The 23933-nt window shown below is 46.0% G+C and overlaps 1 protein-coding gene across 3 annotated transcripts in view; it reads left to right on the forward strand.

Annotated features, from left to right (window-relative positions):
• ZDHHC5 (zinc finger DHHC-type palmitoyltransferase 5) overlaps positions 1–23933 on the forward strand; it is a 295308-nt gene that overhangs the window by 125765 nt on the left and 145610 nt on the right. For all 3 annotated transcript variants that reach the window (XM_063958464.1, XM_063958462.1, XM_063958463.1), the window contains exons 5-7: positions 4221–4393; positions 4539–4641; positions 4841–4932. In XM_063958464.1, coding sequence (XP_063814534.1) covers positions 4221–4393; positions 4539–4641; positions 4841–4932 — 368 coding nt within the window. The remainder of the gene's footprint in view (positions 1–4220; positions 4394–4538; positions 4642–4840; positions 4933–23933) is intronic.

Here is a 23933-nt window from a genome sequence, read left to right on the forward strand (position 1 = left end):
CTCCCCCTCGCCGTTACCTCAAATCAGCCTTGCCAGCTGCTCCCAAAGAAAGGGAGGTAGTACTAGCAGCTATTCACAAGCTGTACCTCCAGCAGGTGATAATCAAGGTACCCCCCCTTCAACAGGGACGGGGTTACTATTCCACAATGTTTGTGGTTCCGAAACCGGACGGTTCGGTGAGACCCATCCTAAATTTAAAGTCCTTGAACACTTATATAAGGAAGTTCAAGTTCAAGATGGAATCGCTCAGGGCGGTTATTGCAAGCCTGGAAGAGGGGGATTTTATGGTGTCATTGGACGTCAAGGATGCGTACCTGCATGTCCCCATTTACCCACCTCACCAGGAGTACCTCAGGTTTGTGGTACAGGACTGTCATTACCAATTCCAGACGTTGCCGTTTGGTCTGTCCACGGCACCGAGGGTATTTACCAAGGTAATGGCCGAAATGATGATACTCCTCCGAAAGGAGGGTGTTATAATTATCCCGTACTTGGACGATCTCCTGATAAAGGCGAGGTCCAAAGAGCAGTTGCTAGTCAGCGTAGCACTATCTCAGGAAGTGCTGCATCAGCACGGCTGGATTCTGAATATCCCAAAGTCACAGCTGATTCCTGCGACGTGTCTGCTGTTCCTGGGCATGATTCTGGACACAGAACAGAAGAAGGTGTTTCTCCCGGAGGAGAAGGCCCAGGATTTATCTCTGGTCAGGAACCTCCTAAAACCAAAACAGGTGTCGGTGCATCACTGCACGCGAATCCTGGGAAAGATGGTAGCTTCTTACGAAGCGATTCCCTTCGGCAGGTTCCATGCAAGGATCTTCCAGTGGGATCTATCGGACAAGTGGTCCGGATCGCATCTTCAGATGCATCGGTTGATCACCCTGTCCCCGAGGGCCAGGGTGTCTCTGCTGTGGTGGCTGCAGAGTGCTCATCTTCTCGAAGGCCGCAGATTCGGCATACAGGACTGGGTCCTGGTGACCACGGATGCAAGCCTCCGAGGTTGGGGGGCAGTCACTCGGGGAAGAAACTTCCAAGGACAATGGTCGAGTCAGGAAACTTCCCTACACATAAATATTCTGGAACTAAGGGCCATTTACAGTGCCCTGAGTCAAGCAGAATCCCTGCTTCAAAACCAACCGGTGCTGATTCAGTCAGACAACAGCACGGCGGTCGCCCATGTAAAATGACAGGGCGGCACAAGAAGCAGGATGGCAATGGCAGAAGCCACAAGGATTCTTCGATGGGCGGAGAATCACGTGCTAGCACTGTCAGCAGTGTTCATTCCGGGAGTGGACAACTGGGAAGCAAACTTCCTCAGCAGACACGACCTCCACCCGGGAGAGTGGGGACTTCATCCAGAAGTCTTCAAGCTGATTGTAAACCGTTGGGAACGACCACAGGTGGACATGATGGCGTCCCGCCTCAACAAAAAGCTAAAAAGATATTGCGCCAGGTCAAGGGACCCTCAGACGATAGCTGTGGATGCTCTAGTGACACTGTGGGTGTTCCAGTCGGTTTATGTGTTCCCTCCTCTTCCTCTCATACCCAAGGTACTGAGGATAATAAGAAAGAGAGGAATAAGAACTATACTCAACGTTCCGTACTGGCCAAGAAGAACTTGGTACCCGGAACTTCAAGAAATGATCTCAGAGGACCCATGGCCTCTGCCGCTCCGACAGGACCTGCTGCAGCAGGGGCCCTGTCTGTTCCAAGACTTACCGCGGCTGCGTTTGACGGCATGGCGGTTGAACGCCGGATCCTAATGGAAAAGGGCATTCCGGATGAAGTCATTCCTACGCTGATAAAAGCTAGGAAGGATGTGACAGCACAACATTATCACCGCATATGGCGAAAATATGTTGCTTGGTGTGAGGCCAGGAAGGCCCCAACAGAGGAATTTCAGCTGGGTCATTTTCTGCACTTCCTACAGTCAGGAGTGACTATGGGCCTAAAATTGGGATCCATAAAAGTCCAGATTTCGGCCCTGTCTATTTTCTTTCAAAAAGAACTGGCTTCATTGCCTGAAGTTCAGACGTTTGTTAAGGGAGTGCTGCATATTCAGCCCCCTTTTGTGCCTCCAGTGGCACCTTGGGATCTCAACGTTGTGTTGGATTTCCTAAAATCACATTGGTTTGAGCCACTTAAGACCGTGGAGTTAAAATATCTCACGTGGAAGGTGGTCATGCTGTTGGCCTTGGCTTCGGCCAGGCGGGTGTCAGAATTGGCGGCTTTGTCGTGTAAAAGCCCATATCTGATTTTCCATATGGACAGGGCAGAATTGAGGACTCGTCCCCAATTTCTTCCTAAGGTGGTATCAGCGTTTCATTTGAACCAACCTATTGTGGTGCCTGCGGCTACTCGGGACTTGGAGGATTCCAAGTTGCTGGACGTAGTCCGGGCCCTGAAAATATATGTTTCCAGGACGGCTGGAGTCAGAAAAACTGACTCGCTATTTATCCTGCATGCACCCAACAAGCTGGGTGCTCCTGCTTCAAAGCAGACTATTGCTCGCTGGATCTGTAGCACGATTCAACTTGCACATTCTGCGGCTGGACTGCCGCATCCTAAATCGGTAAGAGCCCATTCCACGAGAAAGGTGGGCTCTTCTTGGGCGGCTGCCCGAGGGGTCTCAGCTTTACAACTTTGCCGAGCTTCTACTTGGTCGGGTTCAAACACGTTTGCAAAATTCTACAAGTTTGATACCCTGGCTGAGGAGGACCTTGAGTTTGCTCATTCGGTGCTGCAGAGTCATCCGCACTCTCCCGCCCGTTTGGGAGCTTTGGTATAATCCCCATGGTCCTTACAAAGTACCCAGCATCCACTAGGACGTCAGAGAAAATAAGAATTTACTCACCGGTAATTCTATATCTCGTAGTCCGTAGTGGATGCTGGGAGCCCGTCCCAAGTGCGGACTCTCTGCAATACATGTATATAGTTATTGCGTAACTAAAGGGTTATTGTTATGAGCCATCTGTTAATGAGGCTCATTATTGTTTTCATACTGTTAACTGGGTATAGTTATCACAAGTTGTACGGTGTGGCTGGTATGAGTCTTACCCTGGATTCCAAATCCTTTCCTAGTAATGTCAGCTCTTCCGGGCACAGTTTCCCTAACTGAGGTCTGGAGGAGGGGCATAGAGGGAGGAGCCAGTGCACACCAGATATAGTACCTAATCTTTCTTTTAAGAGTGCCCAGTCTCCTGCGGAGCCCGTCTATTCCCCATGGTCCTTACGGAGTACCCAGCATCCACTACGGACTACGAGAAATAGAATTACCGGTGAGTAAATTCTTATTTTCAGTGACTTTCCTGGACGTTTGCAGAGCTGTTTATATCATTGATTTCTGTACATGTTTGTGTTTTTATTTTTGCTTGGTCTGTTTTTTCTTTATAGAATGATTGTTAGTCATACTGTAACCCTAATAGAGCTCCACACAGGTGATGATTATATTAGACCTAGTTTTGTTATGCCTTTGTGCAGGCTATGAGCTAACCTGTGAACTTTTATCTGCTACCTCTTTCTGAGTCATGGTGTCGTCATATCCTTATCCAGTAATGTTATGTACATTTTGCCACTTGGCCTGTTCCTTCTCCTCAAGCTATTGCGTTGTTAGATGAGTCACAGGAAAACTATTGGAAGTGATGAAAGACTGGTGGAGAAGAGACACAATGCCAGCTGTATACAATAGTTAACTCTATAAATGAACATACATCATTCCTCATCATGCCCTCTTCCCTCATGTGCTGTTATGTCTCTTACTTAACCTATCTTCTTTTCAATACTCCCTTTGGCATCAAATCCCTAGGTTTTCTGTCGCCCTGATACTTACTGTATTTCAGTGCTGTTTACTGACGCAGCTATGTTTATATACCCTGTACTTGTCCTATATTGTATTGAATTGTAAGTCACTGTCTTCATGTTTTACTTATTTGTTTACTCTGTAATTGGGCACTGCGGATCCCATGTGGTGCCATATAAATAAAGGATGATGATAATAATAGAAATTAGGTCTTGTCTTAAGTATACTGAATAGTTATATCCCTTAATATTTACATTACTTTACTGTTAATGGGAAAATAATACATACAGGGGCACGGTGCATGAACCATAGTACAAACTATGAAGGTATTTTGCTCAGTGCATCCTGCTATTTTCATTTGCTACATTTTTGAATACCCATTTTTTTTAATTAATTCATTAATTGTATATTTTGCTTGCAGGAGTTTGATCATCACTGTCCATGGGTAAATAACTGTATTGGACGCAGGAACTACCGTTACTTCTTCCTCTTCCTGGTGTCTCTTACTTTGCACATAATGAGCGTGTTCATCTGTGGCCTTTTCTACACATTAGGGCACCCTGACCAGCTCCGAGACATCCCAGCAATTGTCACGTATCCTTTTATAGTGATCTAGCTGTAACTTCTGTTCTCATGATGGTGGTGTGCTCCTGTTTACAGTTACTTCCACCTTTACTTAGTGAAACACAGTCTGTCAGCCTCCCATTATTGTCACTTGTATACCTTAACTCAATCTCAGTATTTCAGTGATGTGCGTGGCTGGCCTATTTTTCTTTCCTGTCGCTGGTCTCACAGGATTTCATATTGTCCTGGTTTCCCGAGGTCGCACTACCAATGAGCAGGTCAGAAATTGTGTTATATATAGCAAATATGCTGTATAATATATATTTGCTGCTTTGTCTTGCATTTTCTATCGTCTTTTATTCTCTATTATTCTCCATAATACCTTTTATGCCACGTAGTATATCTTTCCCCATTTTACCCACTATGATAACTTCTTCATTATTTAAAAAAAAAAATCATTTCACCTATCTCTCTTAGGTTACTGGAAAGTTCCGTGGAGGAGTTAATCCTTTTAGCAATGGATGCTGTCGAAATGTGAGCCATGTGCTGTGTAGCTCTCCTCCACCCAGGTATAATCATATAATTTAGATAATATTTCTACATTACAGCCCCCCCCCCCTCTCTGTTATCCTGGGATAAAATCAGTAGTTCCCCCTTTCTCTCTTTTTTCTCCCCCCCCTCCCCCGCTCACTCCCACTCTTACTGCTCCACCTCACTCTCCATCATCTTTTTCTCTGCCCCCACTCCTCTCTCTCTCTCTCCATTTATTTTTATTTATAGTAATGTATGAAATTAGGTAGCCTTGTGTAACCCTGATAAGAACGGTTAAAGTGAAGTGTATACGGACACGTGTATCCCTGAATATAGGGTTAAGAAAAAAGTTATTACAAATGTCCTAGACTCATATATTTACATGGAAAATGCCATTTGTGAGGTAAAACTCTTATTTATTTGGTACATATACTAACTACTGACCAGCAGTGTGTAAACTGCTAGATGCTGGATAAGAAAGGGATTATTACTGCGCCACGTGGTATAAATCAGATATGTTGTGTTAAAATAGCAAGATAATAAGACACTCTCCTGTGCCCTGTGATGAAGTCTAATTGACGAAACGCGTTGGAAGACCTGTACTTGCCTCATACCCAGATAAGAAAAAAATCTTTTCTCATACGTCCTAGAGGATGCTGGAGACACCATTAGAACCATGGGGTATAGACGGAATCTGCAGGAGACATGGGCACTTTAAGACTTTGAAAGGGGTTTGAACTGGCTCCTCCCTCTATGCCCCTCCTCCAGACTCCAGTTTTAGAATTGTGCCCAGTGAGACTGGACGCACTAAAGGGAGCGCTACTGAGTTTCTCTGTAAAGACTTTTTGTTAGGTTTTTTATTTTCAGGGAAGCTGCTGGCAACAGTCTCCCTGCTTCGTGGGACTTAGGGGAGAGAAGTATGACCCACTTCCAGTGAGTTCAAGGGCTCTGCTTCTGGCTACAGGACACCATTAGCTCCTGAGGGTTTGATCGCTGGGTACGCTCGGATACTCGCTCCCACAGCCTGCCGTCACCCCCTTTCAGAGCAAGTAGTCAGAAGACAGGTGAGTAACCGAAGAAAAGAAGACTTCTGTTCAGTGACTGCATTTGCAGAGGTACCGCGCAGCGGCCCGATGCTGCGCGCCAAGCTCCCACTCAGACAGCACTGCAGGGTGCGGGAGGAGGGAGGGAGGCGGGCCAGGGCAGCTGAAAACAATCCTCATAAGCACACTGGCAAGAGAGGGGACATTAGTGCCGCGGCACTGTCCCAACACCCGCCAGTATAAATATTGAAAAAAGCGGGCCAGAAGCGCGCCATTACGGGTGTGGAGCTTCTTCCTCACAGCGCCATTTCCTCTCCACAAGCTGCAGAGACGCTGGTCCTCCACACACACTGACAAGTACCAGGCGTGCAAAACGGAGGGGGGAGGCATATATATGATAAAAGCGCTATAGGTCTGAGGCATTGTCTTGGCAATTTCAAACCCGTTTTTTTCAGCGCAGGGTTGTGAGCTGTCAAATCCCCTCTGTGTCTCTCTAACATACTTTTACTGTGGGTCTGTCCCCTATATGCCCAGTGTGTCTGTGGGTGTTTGGTGCACGAGTGTTGACATGTCTGAGGCTGAATGCTCTTCCCAGGAGGAGGCTGTATTAGGGACGCAGACAGTTGCGGGGGTGGGTAAATGTGTTGAACGCCTTGAATGCTAATGTGGCTCTAATTAGTAAGAGGTTAGACAAGTCTGAGTCGCAGACCCAGGCATGGAAGAAATCTGTGGAAGATATGTTATTCCAAAGTCAGGTCCCATCAGGGTCACAAAAACGTACGTTGGCCCAATTGGCAGACACTGATACCGACACGGACACTGATTCCAGTGTCGACTATAGCGATTCCAGGTTAGACCCACAATTGGCAAAGAGCATTCAGTACATGATTATGGCGGTTAAACATGTGTTACTGAGGACCCAGCTATTCCTGATAAAAGGGTCTGTATGTATAAAGAAAGGAAACCTGAGATAACGTTTCCTACCGCTCATGAACTGAACACGCTATTTGAAAAAGTTTGGGAAGGTCCTGACAGAAAGTTTCAGATTCCCAAAAGAATTATGGCAGCTTATCCGTTTCCCTCGACGGATAGGGAAAAGTGAGAGTCACCCCCCACTGTGGACAAGGCCTTGTCTCGTTTGTCTAAGAAGGTGGCTCTCCCGTCACCTAACACGGCGGCCCTTAAGGATCCTGCGGATCGTAAACAAGAAACTACGTTGAAGTCCATTTATGTGACCACGGGTACACTACTCCAACCTGTCATTGCGTCTGCGTGGGTAAGTAGTGCTATCGAAAAGTGGGCAGATAACTTGTCATCTGATATAGATACCCTAGATAGGGATAGCATCCTCTTGATGCTGGGTTATAGCAAGGACGCTGCAGCATACCTTAAGGAAGCTGCGAGAGATATTGGTCATTTGGGATCAAAGGCCAATGCCGTGGCTGTCTCAGCTAGGCGTGCATTGTGGATTCACCAATGGAAGGCTGATGCTGACTCCAAGAAAAGTATGGAATCTCTACCATATAAAGGTAAGGCCTTCTTTGGATACAGCCTTGATGATTTGGTGTCTACGGCTACCGCGGGTAAGTCATCCTTTTTACCTTGTGTTCCTCCACAACAAAAGAAAACGCAGCATTATCAGATGCAGTCCTTTTGGCTAAATAAATTCAGAAAGGGCCGGGGTTCGTCCTTCCTTGCTACTAGAGGAAGGGGAAGAGGTAAACGATCTCCAGCCTTGTCAGGCTTCCAGGAGCAGAAGTCCTCCCAGGCTTCTACCAATTCCACCGCATGACGTTGGGGCTCCTATGCGGGAGTCCGCACTGGTGGGGGCCCGTCTAAAACTATTCAGTCAGTTTTGGGTTCGTTCGAACCTAGACCCTTGGATTTTACAAACAGTACCCCAAGGGGTACAAGCTGGAGTTTCAAGACGTCCCCCCTCGCCGTTTTTTCAAATCGACCGTACCAGCTTCTCTTCTCGACAGGCAGGTAGTTTGCGACGCAATACAAAAATTGTGTCAAAATCAAGTTATCAAGGTTCCCCAGTCACAACAGGGAGAAGGTTTTTATTCGAGCCTGTTTGGGGTCCCGAAGCCGGACGGCTCGTTTAGACCAATCCTAAACCTGAAGTCCCTGAATTTCTACCTAAAGAGATTCAAATTCAAGATGGAGTCTCTCCGAGCAGTGATCTCCAGTCTGGGATTTTATGGTGTCGGTGGACATAAAAGATGCCTACTTACATGTTCCCATTTATCCTCCGCATCAGGCTTACCTGAGATTTGCAATTCAGGATTGTCATTACCAATTTCAAACTTTGCCGTTTGGTCTATCCACGGCTCTGAGGATTTTCACCAAAGTAATGGCGGAGATGATGGTTCTCCTTCGCAAGCAAGGAGTCACAATTATCCCATACTTGGACGATCTCCTGATAAAGGCGAGATCCAGGGGCCAGTTGGTCCAAAACGTTGCACACTCCATGACAGTTCTTCAACAACATGGTTGGCTCCTAAACTTGCCAAAATCACAGTTGATTCCGACGACGCGGTTGTCGTTTTTGGGAGTGATAATGGACACAGAACTACAGAGAGTCTTTCTTCCTGTGGAAAAAGCTCTGGAACTTCAATGTCTGGTCAAACAAATTCTTAAACCAGCAAGAGTGTCAATCCATCAATGCATTCGGTTGCTGGGAAAGATGCTTGCGGCCTACGAGGCCATTCAGTTTGGCAGGTTCCATGCCAGAGTGTTTCAGTGGGACCTGTTGGACAAGTGGTCCGGGTCCCATCTACACATGCACCAGAGGATAATTCTGTCTTCCAAGACCAGTGTATCACTCCTATGGTGTCTGCACAGCTCTCACCTCCTAGAGGGGCGCAGGTTCGAGATACAGGACTGGATCCTAATGACCACAGATGCAAGCCTCTGAGGCTGGGGGGCAGTCACAATGGGAGAAAACTTCCAAGGAAGATGGTCAAGTCAGGAAACTTGTCTCCACATAAATGTTCTGGAGCTAAGGGCCATTTACAACGGCTTACTACAAGGGGGACATCTTCGAGATCTGCCTGTACTGATCCAGTCGGCCAATGTAACAGCGGTAGCGTACATAAACCGTCAGGGCAGAACGAAAAGCAGAGCGGTGATGGCAGAAGCCACAAGGATTTTCTGCTGGGCGGAAAAGTATACAAGCGCTCTGTCAGCAATCTTCATTCCAGCAGTGGACAACTGGGAAGCAGACTTCCTCAGCAGACACGATCTCCATCCAGGAGAGTGGGGCCTCCACCAAGAAGTCTTCGCAGCGGTGACAGGTCGTTGGGGAATTCCTCGAGTAGACATGATGGCTTCTCGTCTCAACAAGAAGCTCTCGGAGATATTGTTCCAGGTCAAGGGACCCTTAAGCGATTGCAGTGGATGCTATCGTGACACTGTGGGTGTTGCAGTCGGTGTATGTATTCCCTCCACTTCCTCTCATTCCAAAAGTTCTAAAGATCATAAGAAGAACAAAGATCAGAGCGATCCTCATTGTTCCAGACTGGCCAAGGAGGGCTTTAGTACCCAGATCTTCAAGAATTACTCATAGGAGATCCCTGGCCTCTTCCTCTGCGCGAGGTCCTGTTACAACAGGGGCCGTGCGTGTATCAGGACTTACCATGGCTACGTTTCACGGCGTGGAAGTTGAAAGCAAAATCCTAGCCCATAAGGGTATTCCCAGTGAAGTCATTCCCACACTTATTCAGGCTTGAAAAGAGGTAACGTCTATACATTACCACCGTATTTGGAGAAAATATGTGTCTTGGTGTGAATCCAAGAAGGCTCCTACGGAAGAGTTTCACCTAGGACGGTTTCTCCATTTTCTACAAGCAGGTGTGGATGCGGGCCTAAAATTGGGCTCAGTCAAGGTTCAGATTTCAGCCTTATCAATTTTCTTTCAGAAACCATTAGCCTCCCTTCCAGAAGTTCAGACTTTCGTGAAAGGCGTGTTGCACATCCAACCTCCATTTGTGCCTCCAGTGGCACTATGGGATCTTAATGTGGTGTTGCAATTCCTTCAATAACATTGGTTTGAACCTTTTACGGAAGGTGGAGTTGAAATTCCTCACTTGGAAAGTGGTCATCCTGTTGGCCTTGGCATCTGCAAGGCGGGTGTCTCAGTTGGCGGCCTTGTCTCACAAGAGCCCTTATTTGATCTTCCATGAAGATAGAGCTGAATTGAGGACACGTCAGCAATTTTTACCGAAGGAGGTTTCCTCTTTCCACATAAACCAACCTATCGTGGTACCTGTGGCTTCTGACGCCTTCATTGAGTAAAAATCTCTGGATGTCGTCAGAGCTTTGAAGATTTATGTCGCCAGAACGGCTCAAATTAGGAAAACAATCTCTGTTTGTCCTGTATGCTCCCAACAAGGTTGGGTGTCCTGCTTCTAAGCAGACCATTGCGCGCTGGATCTGTAACACGATTCAGCAGGCCCATTCCACGGCTGAATTGCCATTACCGGAATCAGTGAAGGCCCATTCCACTAGGAAGGTGGGCTCATCCTGGGTGGCTGCCCGGGGTGTCTCGGCATTGAAACTTTGCCGAACAGCTACTTGGTCGGGGTCAAACACTTTTGCAAAGTTCTACAAGTTTGACACCTTGGCCGATGAAGACCTTAAGTTCGGTCAATCGGTGCTGCAGAGTCGTCCGCACTCTCCCGCCCGTTCTAGAGCTTTGGTATAACCCCATGGTTCTAATGGTGTCCCCAGCATCCTCTAGAACGTGTGAGAAAATAGGATTTTAATACCTACCGGTAAATCCTTTTCTCTTAGTCCGTAGAGGATGCTGGGCGCCCGTCCCGGTGCGTACTGTATCTGCAGTTAATAGTTATGGTTACACATATGTTGTGTTACGTTTATTGTCAGCCTGTTGCTGCAATTGTTCATGCCGTTGGCCTGTGTTCTGTTGAATGCCATGTTCTGCGGCATGGTTGAGGTGTGAGCTAGTATGAATCTCACCTTCGTTTAACAATAAATCCTTTCCTCGAAATGTCCGTCTCCCTGGGCACAGTTCCTATAACTGGAGTCTGTTGCCAGCAGCCTCCCTGAAAATAAAAAACCTAACAAAAAGTCTTTACAGAGAAACTCAGTAGCGCTCCCCTTAGTGCGTCCAGTCTCACTGGGCACAATTCTAAAACTGGAGTCTGGAGGAGGGGCATAGAGGAGGGAGCCAGTTCACACCCCTTTCAAAATCTTGAAGTGCCCATGTCTCCTGCGGATCCCTTCTATACCCCATGGTTCTAATGGTGTCCCCAGCATCCTCTACGGACTAAGGGAAAAGGATTTACCGGTAGTTATTAAAATCCTATTTTTACTTGATCTTTTTGTAGTTTTATATATCTATATTTTAAGTGTTTTAGTTCAGCTGTGATTGTATTGTTGTCCCATTTATGTCTCGTTTTTATGGTAATAAATTGTTTTATTATATTTATCATTGGCAATTTTACCTCATTGACACCGGTGGTCGCTATATATCCCTCATCCCCCCATCTCTCTCACATATATATATATATATATATATATATATATATATATATATATATATATATATATACATACATATATATATATATACATACATATATATATATATATATATATATATATATATATATATATATATACATATATATATATATATATACATATATATATATATATACATATATATACATATATATATATCTATATACAAGAATGGTATCAAGTTGCGCTCGGGATATGAAAAAGCAGCACCTCTAGAAGAATCCCTCGTCAGCAAGGATTCACAAATGATAAATACATACAGAATCTGAGGGCGCTAGTGACTTATTGCAGACTATCAATATAGTTTAAAATTTATTCTTAAAATACAATGTATGTCTCTACTTCATCTTTTCAAATAACATTGTTATCATACAGGATGGATACAACATCAACAGATTTCAATATACACCAATCAAGTTTTGGCTCAATTACAATACCCAATTCAAATATATACCAATCAGGTTTTAATCAGATGTAGAACCCAACGCGTTTCGTCCCTTAGGACTTCTTCAGGGGTATTAGATCTGAATAAACAGAAAAAGTACAATGACTTAAAATCACAATACATAAATAAATAGAACCATCCAGACCCATTGGTTAGATACAAAAAATTAAACAATTTTGAATAAATTAATATAATTTCCTTTACATTAGTACCCATATATAGTGAATATAATAACATAATTCAGACTATAATACAGTAGCCATTTTATTAGTGCCAGTAAATAGTGGAGATAGAGCAGGTGTCGTGAAATAAGTGATGAATAAATGTACATACCAACATAAGTCTGAAACTAATAACTCCAGACGGTATCCATAATAGTGAGATCAAAAAACGCCTATGGTAAAAATGATTTTTCATTGTATGTGGGTATTTTTAGGATTAATCACCCATGTGACAAAAATTTTACACCATATACATACCTAATGGACTCATAGATTGAAACCAGAGAGACAATTCCTTTGACTATTATTTATAAAAAGTCAAATATTGGTGAAGTAGGTCTATAAAATTAAAACAGACCTACAATAGAGAAAATTGTATTCAAAAAGAGAACCTACTTAGTATTTGGACCACCACTGTGAAAATAAATATTTTAATACATACCCATATAATAGGTGTTTTGTACACCACTGGATAGATAAAAGATTTTAGTTGGCCTCAAATCATGTGGTTTGAGTGCCTAGAAACATTATAAATTCATAATCAAAATTCTGAATTCATAATATATTACAAGTGTATCAAAAAACCAATAGGTTGGATTCACAAAACATACACAAATAAAATCCATTAACAAATAAAATCCATTCTAACCACTTTAATTCCCCTAATTATATAGAAATATTGAACCCCTAAAGTGGTAAGACTTACTTCAATACTGCCACCTCTCACAAAGTCCAGTGCATAACTGGAAGTGGTGGTGCTCTGCTTATTTATACCTCCTACACTGTGACCTCATTTCCTCTTAATTCTGATTGGTAGACATTATACTACCTAAACACCCATATTAAAGTGTCCGAATCTGGGACCTCATTCCCCAATATGTACTAGAAATAAGGCATATGTTAACTGATGTAATCTCAAATAAAGAGTAAGCGTGGAAACGCATGTATTTAACATGCGTTCCACGGTCGGGTATCTACTTCCGGTGTCTGCGTTCCACCGCCGTCACTTCCTGACTGGCGGGGAAACACATCTAACGAGGCAAGCGTCCACGGCAGCAGGATGTGAACATATTTAAGCGCGTCGCGGAGGTTATCATTGTGCCGCGACCGCCGGACATTCACTTCCGGTGTTTGCGTTCCAACTCCGTCTCATCCTGAGTAGCAGGAACTGGCCAGAAAGGGGCAGGTGTCCACTAATAAGGAATGTGGACATAAACTGTTGCGTACCAAATGTTGCCATGGTGCCGCAGAAGGGAGGGGAAAAACACGTGTCCCATCCTTATATAAAGGTAACCATAGTACCTAATGATGTAATTATAACGGTTGCCATATATAAAGGTAGCCATAGTACCTAATGATGTAATTATAACGGTTGCCATGACAACCTTAAAACAAATAGCTAATATTCCTTATAGTGACGATCAGTTCTACATCTGATTAAAACCTGATTGGTATATATTTGAATTGGGTATTGTAATTGAGCCAAAACTTGATTGGTGTATATTGAAATCTGTTGATGTTGTATCCATCCTGTATGATAACAATGTTATTTGAAAAGATGAAGTAGAGACATACATTGTATTTTAAGAATAAATTTTAAACTATATTGATTGTCTGCAATAAGTCACTAGCGCCCTCAGATTCTGTATGTATATATATATATATATATATATATATATATATATATATATATATATATATATATATACTTGCAAAACTCCCGGCACTCGTCTGGAACTGATTATAATGCTGCGGTGCCTTCCCAGGGGAACAAATCCTCCATAGAGTATGTAGAATGAAGGCGGCACTCAGACAGGCTATGTTAGTGAAGAAAAGTCAGCTTTATTCGACCATTGAGGCCCTGAGGAAGGGGTTGAGCCCCGAAACATGTCGGTCGAATAAAGCTGACTTTTCTTCACTAACATAGCCTGTCTGAGTGCCGCCTTCATTCTACATACTATATATATATATATATATATATATATATATATATAATTATTATTATTTTTTTCATATTTCTGCTGCGGGGTGCACTGGGCTCCACAAGGAATTACATTGGGGTGTAGAGTAGGATCTTGATCCGAGACACCAACAGGCTCAAAGCTTTTGACTGTTCCCGAGATGCACAGCGCTGCCTCCGTTCCAGTGAGCTCAGTTTGTAAGTTGGCGCCTTGCAGTTAGGCAGCGTTTTTCAAAGTAATTATAATAGACTGAACAGTGGATTCTGGTTGAAGACTTCAAGGGCTGCTGCTGGTAAAGTCTTAGAGACTTTTCAGCGTGCAGCTCCATCACCCCTTCAGCGCTGTATACTCCCACGCCGGAGTTGCGGGTCACTGCAGTGGAGACAGAGGCTTCTTCTTCTAACTGTGAGTCACACACACGCCGCCGTCTCCGTGATATCAGGGCCGCAGACAAAGGGGCAGGTAAGGGGCTCCTGTGCCGCACTTTTCCGCGATCCAGCGCGGCCTTAGGAGGCGGGCCGCGAATGCTGGTGTGGGCACTGATTACTGGGCAGCTTGCTCCACTAGCCACCAGGGTATTATTCAGGGCACAGATCAGGGGGATTTAGTATAATTCCCCCGTTTTATATTCTACCCGCACCCCAGTGGGTATGTCAACAGGGGGAGCTGGTCGGACCTGGGGCCCCTCCCCCCCACCCCCAGGGTGCCATTTCTACAATGTTTCCGCCCGGGAGCTGCCTCCATCTCCTTCACTCCTGGTCAACGGCCATTTCAGCTTGAGTCTTGCTGTTCCTGGGATTGCTGGGGCAAATCCTCCTCTGTGGAACCGCCTGACTGCCAGTGCTGTGCTTCCTACAGGACACTTGAGTATTCTACCTGTCACTGGGACTGTGTTAGTTAAGAAAGAGTGCATACATTCTGGGTTGTGTGGTACAAACACCCTGTGATATACATCCAGTGCTTACTGTGTTTGTTATATCTATAGTTATCACATATAGCCATACTGAGTATTACTTTGTATTGCTAGTCCAGTGCAGTTTATGGTACATAATTTCTGCATGGTACATTTGTGACTATATATATGTGTGTGCATGTAGCTGCTGCGTGGTTGCCTTATTGCAGGGTTTTTCACTCGGCATGCTATTCCTATATTGCTATACCTGAGGGGGCCAAGTGTTTTAGGTTTTTGCTATTTTCAATGTAGGATTATATCACAAAATATACTGTCGGGGTATTTTTGCTTGTGATTTATATTCACCATATATTCTATATTTATTGAACCTCCGGTCTGTGCCGTCTGAGTGTTCTTGCTAGATATAGTGCTGCTACACCTTGTACCGGATGGCCCATTATTGTGCACATAGTTATATCTGCTACACGTGGCAATGACGTTGGGGCCTCTTCCCACACCACGTGGTAGTGAGGCCGCTGACGCAACGGAGGATAATTTAGCAGCTGAGAGTTCAGGTTCAGGGGGTTCATTACCCCCTTCCCCCAGTGGATCAGTAGTGCTTGGGGCATCGCAGGATCCGCCTTGGGCTACATTCTCCACATTGGTAAACACGTTGGTGTCTAAATTGACTCGCCCTGTGGGACCACCTGTGCCACTGCAGCAGTTTATGGTCCCTGCTGTGATCCCGCCATGGGCGGATCAGCTTTCCACTCAGCTGCAGCATTTGAACCGATCTATGACTAAATCGAAGTCTCACTCTTGCCCACCTAAGACTAAGTCGTCTTCTAAACGGACTATTAACTCCTCCCAATCCACGGCTTTAACCGACACGTCCTCGGAGGAGGAAGGTGCATATACTGACCCCGATGACACTTACGCTGACGTTTCAGATTGGGAAGGAAAGTCATCTGTGGATGTCCCGATTTGATTGAGGCGATTCGGCTCATTCTTCAAGTGTCTGATGATTCTGAGCCTGAAACTATCTCCAAGACACCGGATAGGTTTAAACGTAAGAAGGTGGTTAAACAGGTTTTACACTTCTCTAAACACCTGGTTGACATACGTCAGGAATCCTGGGAAAATCCGGGGACAAAGTTTACACCGAATAAGAGACTGTTGGCTCGCTATCCTCTCTCTACAGAGGTGTGTAAAAATTGGGAAACCCCTCCGCCTGTTGATTCTCATGTGGCGCGTATGGTTGTTTCCTCTGCTCTGCGGGTAACTACCATCACCTCTCTGAAGGAACCGACGGATAGACGTGTGGAGGGCTTTTTAAAAGCGATTTATACCCTAACGGGGGCTGTGCATATGCCAACGATTGCAGCGACTTAGGCTGCTGAAGCTGTTGAGGCGTGTGCTCAGGAACTGGAGGCGGAACTGTCTGCCGACGCGTCTGAGTATGCTCGACAATGTGTCTCATATATTGCCACGGCTTCTCTGTACCTTAAGGAGGCGGCCTCAGATGCCGGGGTGCTCGCGTCCGTCTTGGCCAGACGTATCCTTTGGTTGAGATCCTGGTTGGTGGATTTGGATTCCAAGAAAACCCTGGAGGTGCTTCCTTTCAAATGAGACATTCTCTTTGGAGAAGACCTAAATAAGATTGTGGCTGATCTGGCTACGGCTAAAACAGCTTGCCTACCTAGTATGGCTCCTTCCGCACAGAAGGTTAAAAGTACTTTCCCTCGGCCCTTTCGTACTCCAGGTAAAGCAAAAGGTCAGGTGTACCCAAAGCAAGCTCGTGCTTCCAGGCCTGCCAAGCCCAGACCAAAGAGTGCCTGGTCTGCCCGTCATCCAGCTTCCAAAACTGAAAAGCCTGCCTCATGACTGGGCGGGCGTCCCCCTGGGGGATCCCAGGGTAGGGGGCCGACTTCTAGGTTTTGCCCAAGAATGGTTGAAGACACTTCAGATGCCTGCCTGGGTGAGGGAAGTCGTCACTCGAGGTTACGCTATACCTTTCAAGAATAGTCTCCCGCACCAGTTTTGCCTGACAGATGTGCCTTTGGATCCGGCAAAAGCAAACACGTTGCACTCAGTGGTACATTCCCTCCTGGTCACAGGAGTGGTGGTACAGGTGCCTCTGGCTCAGAGAGGCAAGGGGTACTATTCCACACTGTTTCTAGTCCTCAAAACGAACGGGTCCTCGCGGCCCATCCTCAATCTGAAGTCCTTGAACAAGCATGTGCGGTTCTCCAAGTTTCGTATGGAAACTTTGCGCTCTATTGTTCTGGCCATGGAGCCTGGGGACTATATGGTCTCCCTGGACATACAGGATACTTACCTGCAAGGTCCGTTCTATTATGGATTATAATATACTTGTTTTAATTTAGTGCATGAAATGACCGTGTTATCATAGGTCCAGGCGGTCATGTGATATTTAAATTAACCCAGTGACGGAGACCACGAATGTTACACCATGTTATGATGAGTGACCGGAGTAGGTTCCTTCGCGCGGCCCGTCACCTAGCAACAGGACGCGGGGCCGACCGGAGGTGCGGCCTTGTGCCGGTCACGTGACCGGGCGCCAACCAATAGGAACGAATTTGCGTTCCACACATAGGAAGTGAGAGCGGTTTAGCGCTCCAAACATAGGAAATTAACTGGTGATCACGTGATCGGAAACCGGAGTCCAACTACACTAATATTATTGTTTACATAAGAAACGGACTTTGCATTTAGCAAAATAAGATGCTTTATTGTTTTTTTAGTCTCTAAGTCTGTCACTTTATTTGGAAACTGGATAGAATTTTAATTTATACATTGTTTATAATGTTGTAATCTGACACATGGGCTATTAGCACTGCTATATAAAGGGCATTCAGTCACTGCAATTTATCACCTTGAGAAAGCTGTGCTAAACAGCGAAATGCGTCGGTGGATTGGCTGGACTCCCATTCCTTATACCCCCACAAACGCCTAGAAGTCGGATATAGGAACTCTGCCATCAGCGAATTGAACTTCTGCAAAAATTGGGACCTGAGCGATCAATTGGACCAAGTAGCATCTTGAACCAAGCTAACAAGGTCATCTCTAACTGCAGTTGGTAATACTATCATTCGCTTACAATTGTTCCTGGACTGTGGCATTTACCTTGGGGATTAATTGGCTCATTTGAGTACCGGCCAACAGTATTCTATCCATATTAAATATATGGGACTTTTCTCTATCGTCCTAGTGGATGCTGGGGTTCCTGAAAGGACCATGGGGAATAGCGGCTCCGCAGGAGACAGGGCACAAAAAGTAAAGCTTTAGGATCAGGTGGTGTGCACTGGCTCCTCCCCCTATGACCCTCCTCCAAGCCTCAGTTAGATTTTTGTGCCCGGCCGAGAAGGGTGCAATCTAGGTGGCTCTCCTAAAGAGCTGCTTAGAAAAGTTTAGCTTAGGTTTTTTATTTTACAGTGAGTCCTGCTGGCAACAGGATCACTGCAACGAGGGACTTAGGGGAGAAGAAGTGAACTCACCTGCGTGCAGGATGGATTGGCTTCTTTGGCTACTGGACATTAGCTCCAGAGGGACGATCACAGGTACAGCCTGGATGGTCACCGGAGCCTCGCCGCCGGCCCCCTTGCAGATGCTGAAACGAGAAGAGGTCCAGAATCGGCGGCAGAAGACTCCTCAGTCTTCTTAAGGTAGCGCACAGCACTGCAGCTGTGCGCCATTTCCTCTCAGCACACTTCACATGGCAGTCACTGAGGGTGCAGGGCGCTGGGAGGGGGGCGCCCTGGGAGGCAAATGAAAACCTTTTTTGGCTAAAAATACCTCACATATAGCCTCCGGGGGCTATATGGAGATATTTAACCCCTGCCAGAATCCATTAAAGAGCGGGAGACGAGCCCGCCGAAAAAGGGGCGGGGCCTATCTCCTCAGCACACAGCGCCATTTTCCCTCACAGAAAGGCTGGAGGGAAGGCTCCCAGGCTCTCCCCTGCACTGCACTACAGAAACAGGGTTAAAACAGAGAGGGGGGGCACTAATTTGGCGTTAGAAATATATAAAAGATGCTATAAGGGAAAACACTTATATAAGGTTGTCCCTATATAATTATAGCGTTTTTGGTGTGTGCTGGCAAACTCTCCCTCTGTCTCCCCAAAGGGCTAGTGGGTCCTGTCCTCTATCAGAGCATTCCCTGTGTGTGTGCTGTGTGTCGGTACGTGTGTGTCGACATGTATGAGCACGATGTTGGTGAGGAGGCGGAGCAATTGCCTGTAATGGTGATGTCACTCTCTAGGGAGTCGACACCGGAATGGATGGCTTATTTAGGGAATTACGTGATAATGTCAACACGCTGCAAGGTCGGTTGACGACATGAGACGGCCGACAAACAATTAGTACCGGTCCAGACGTCTCAGAAACACCGTCAGGGGTTTTAAAACGCCCGTTTACTTTAGTCGGTCGACACAGACACAGACACGGACACTGAATCCAGTGTCGACGGTGAATAAACAAACGTATTCCTTATTAGGGCCACACGTTAAGGGCAATGAAGGAGGTGTTACATATTTCTGATACTACAAGTACCACAAAAGAGGGTATTATGTGGGATGTGAAAAAACTACCGTAGTTTTTCCTGAATCAGATAAATTAAATAAAGTGTGTGATGATGCGTGGGTTCCCCCCGATAGAAAATTATGGGCGGTATACCCTTTCCCGCCAGAAGTTAGGGCGCGTTGGGAAACACCCCTTAGGGTGGATAAGGCGCTCACACGCTTATCAAAACAAGTGGCGGTACCGTCTATAGATAGGGCCGTCCTCAAGGAGCCAGCTGACAGGAGGCTGGAAAATATCATAAAAAAGTATATACACACATACTGGTGTTATACTGCGACCAGCGATCGCCTCAGCCTGGATGTGCAGAGCTGGGGTGGCTTGGTCGGATTCCCTGACTAAAAATATTGATACCCTTGACAGGGACAGTATTTTATTGACTATAGAGCATTTAAAGGATGCATTTTCTATATATGCGAGATGCACAGAGGGATATTTGCACTCTGGCATCAAGAGTAAGTGCGATGTCCATATCTGCCAGAAGATGTTTATGGACACGACAGTGGTCAGGTGATGCAGATTCCAAACGGCACAAAGGTGTATTGCCGTATAAAGGAAGAGGAGTTATTTGGGGTCGGTCAATCGGACCTGGTGGCCACGGCAACTGCTGGAAAATCCACCGTTTTTACCCTAAGTCACATCTCTGCAGAAAAAGACACCGTCTTTTCAGCCTCAGTCCTTTCGTCCCTATAAGAGTCATATCTGCCCAGGGATAGAGGAAAGGGAAGAAGACTGCAGCAGGCAGCCCATTCCCAGGAACAGAAGCGTTCCACCGCTTCTGCCAAGCTCTCAGCATGACGCTGGGACCGTACAGGACCCCTGGATCCTACATGTAGTATCCCAGGGGTACAGATTGGAATGTCGAGACGTTTCCCCTTCGCAGGCTCCTGAAGTCTGGTTTACCAAGGTCTCCCTCCGACAAGGAGGCAGTATGGGAAACAATTCACAAGCTGTATTCCCAGCAGGTGATAATCAAATTACCCCTCCTACAACAAGAAAAGGGGTATTATTCCACATTATATTGTGGTACTGAAGCCAGAAGGCTAGGTGAGACCTATTCTAAATCTAAAAAATTTGAACACTTACAAAGGTTCAAATCAAGATGGAGTCACTCAGAGCAGTGATAACGAACCAGGAAGAAGGGGACTATATAGTGTCCCGAGACATCAGGGATGCTTACCTCCATGTCCAAAATTTGCCCTTCTCACTAAGGGTACCTCAGGTTCGTGGTACAGAACTGTCACTATCAGTTTCAGACGCTGCCGTTTGGATTGTCCACGGCACCCCGGGTCTTTACCAAGGTAATGGCCGAAATGATGATTCTTCTTCGAAGAAAAGGCGTCTTAATTATCCCTTACTTGGACGATCTCCTGATAAGGGCAAAGTCCAGGGAACAGTTGGAGGTCGGAGTAGCACTATCTCGGATACTGCTACAACAGCACGGGTGGATTCTAAATACTCCAAAATCGCAGCTGATCCCGACGACAAGTCTGCTGTGCCTAGGGATGATTCTGGACACAGTCCAGAAAAAGGTGTTTCTCCCGGAAGAGAAAGCCAGGGAGTTATCCGAGCTAGTCAGGAACCTCCTAAAATCAGTGCATCATTGCACAAGGGTCCTGGTAAAGATGGTGACTTCCTACGAAGCAATTCCATTCGGCAGATTTCACGCAAGAATTTTTCAGTGGGATCTGCTGGACAAATGGTCCGGATCGCATCTTCAGATGCATCAGCGGATAACCCTATATCCAAGGACAAGGGTGTCTCTCCTGTGGTGGTTACAGAGTGCTCATCTTCTAGAGGGCCGCAGATTCGGCATTCAGGATTGGATGCTGGTGACCACGGAGGCCAGCCCGAGAGGCTGGGGAGCAGTCACACAAGGAAAAAATTTCCAGGGAGTGTGATCAAGTCTGGAGACTTTTCTCCACATAAATATACTGGAGCTAAGGGTAAATTTATAATACTCTAAGCTTAGCAAGACCTCTGCTTCAAGGTCAACCGGTATTGATCCAGTGGGAAAAACATCACGGCAGTCGCCCACGTAAATAGACAGGGCGACACAAGAAGCAGGAGGGCAATGGCAAAAACTGCAAGGACTTTTCGCTGGGCGGAAAATCATGTGATAGCACTGTCAGCAGTGTTTCATTCCGGGAATGGAAACTGGGAAGCAGACTTCCTCAGCAGGCACGACCTCCACCCGGCAGAGTGGAAACTTCATCGGGAAGTTTTCCACATGATTGTAAACCGTTGGGAAATACCAAAGGTGGACATGATGGCGTCCCGTCTGAACAAAAAACGGGACAGGTATTGCGCCAGGTTAAGAGACCCTCAGGCAATAGCTGTGGACGTTCTGGTAACACCATGGATGTACCAGTCGGTGTATGTGTTCCATCCTCTGCTTCTCATACCTAAGGTGCTGAGAATTATAAGACATAGAGGAGTAAGAACTATACTCATGGCTCCGGATTGGCCAAGAAGGACTTGGTACCCGGAACTTCAAGAGATGCTCACAGAGGACTTATGGCCTCTGCCGCTAAGAAGGGACTTGTTTCAGCAAGTACCATGTCTGTTCCAAGACTTACCGCAGCTGCGTTTGACGGCATGGCGGTGGAACGCCGGATCCTAAGGGAAAAAGGCATTCCGGTAGAGGTCATTCCTACCCTGGTCAAAGCCAGAAAGGAGGTGACCGCACAACATTATCACCACATGTGGCAAAAATATGTTGCGTGGTGTGAGGCCAGAAAGGCCCCACGAAGAAATTTCAACTCGGTCGATTCCTGCATTTCCTGCAAACAGGAGTGTCTATGGGCCTCAAATTGGGGTCCATTAAGGTTCAAATTTCGGCCCTGTCGATTTTCTTCCAGAAAGAAGTGGCTTCAGTTCCTGAAGTCCAGAAGTTTGTCAAGGGAGTATTGCATATACAACCCCCTTTTGTGCCTCCAGTGGCACTGTGGGATCTCAACGTAGTTCTGGGATTCCTCAAATCACATTGGTTTAAAACCAGTCAAATCTGTGGATTTGAAGCATCTCACATGAAAAGTGACCATGCTCTTGGCCCTGGCCTGGACCAGGCGAGTGTCAAATTGGTGGTTTTTTTCTCAAAAAAGCCCATATCTGGTTGTCCATTTGGACAGGGCAGAGCTGCGGACTCGTCCCCAGTTCTCTCCCTAAGGTGGTGTCAGTGTTTCACCTGAACCAGCTTATTTTGGTGCCTTGCGCCTACTAGGGACTTGGAGGACTCAAGGTTGCTAGATGTTGTCAGGGCCCTGTAAATATAGGTTCCAGGACGGCTGGAGTCAGGAAAACTGACTTGCTGTTATCCTGTATGCACCCAACAAACTGGGTGCTCTTGCTTCTAAGCAGACTATTGCTAGTTGGATGTGTAATACAATTCAGCTTGCACATTCTGTGGCAGGCCTGCCACAGCCAAAATACGTAAATGCCCATTCCACAAGGAAGGTGGGCTTATCTTGGGCGGCTGCCCGAGGGGTCTCGGCTTTACAACTTTGCCGAGCGGCTATTTAGTCAGGGGCAAATACGTTGGTAAAATCCTACAAATTTGATACCCTGGCTAAGGAGGACCTGGAGTTCTCTCATTCGGTGCTGCAGAGTCATCCGCACTCTCCCGCCCGTTTGGGAGCTTTGGTATTATCCCCATGGTCCTTTCAGGAACCCCAGCATCCACTAGGACGATAGAGAAAATAAGAATTTACTTACCGATAATTCTATTTCTCGGAGTCCGTAGTGGATGCTGGGCGCCCATCCCAAGTGCGGATTATCTGCAATACTTGTACATAGTTACAAAAATCGGGTTATTATTGTCGTGAGCCATCTTTTCAGAGGCTCCGCTGTTATCATACTGTTAACTGGGTTCAGATCACAGGTTGTACAGTGTGATTGGTGTGGCTGGTATGAGTCTTACCCGGGATTCAAAATCCTTCCTTATTGTGTACGCTCGTCCGGGCACAGTATCCTAACTGAGGCTTGGAGGAGGGTCATAGGGGGAGGAGCCAGTGCACACCACCTGATCCTAAAGCTTTACTTTTTGTGCCCTGTCTCCTGCGGAGCCGCTATTCCCCATGGTCCTTTCAGGAACCCCAGCATCCACTACGGACTCCGAGAAATAGAATTATCGGTAAGTAAATTCTTATTTTTAAATTCTATGCAGTGCTATACTATGCCCTAAATTTCAACCATATATACGGCTGTTTTTTATTATCTGTTGCAACAGTATACATGAATTTTTAATTCTTGATTAAATTGTTAGTCTATTTTATCCAGTTTCCCAGCGCTTTTTCTTGTTTACTGGTATACTTACCTGCATATTCC

Source organism: Pseudophryne corroboree, chromosome 3 (genome assembly GCF_028390025.1).
Source record: "Pseudophryne corroboree isolate aPseCor3 chromosome 3, aPseCor3.hap2, whole genome shotgun sequence".
NCBI classification, from domain to species: Eukaryota; Metazoa; Chordata; class Amphibia; order Anura; family Myobatrachidae; genus Pseudophryne; species Pseudophryne corroboree.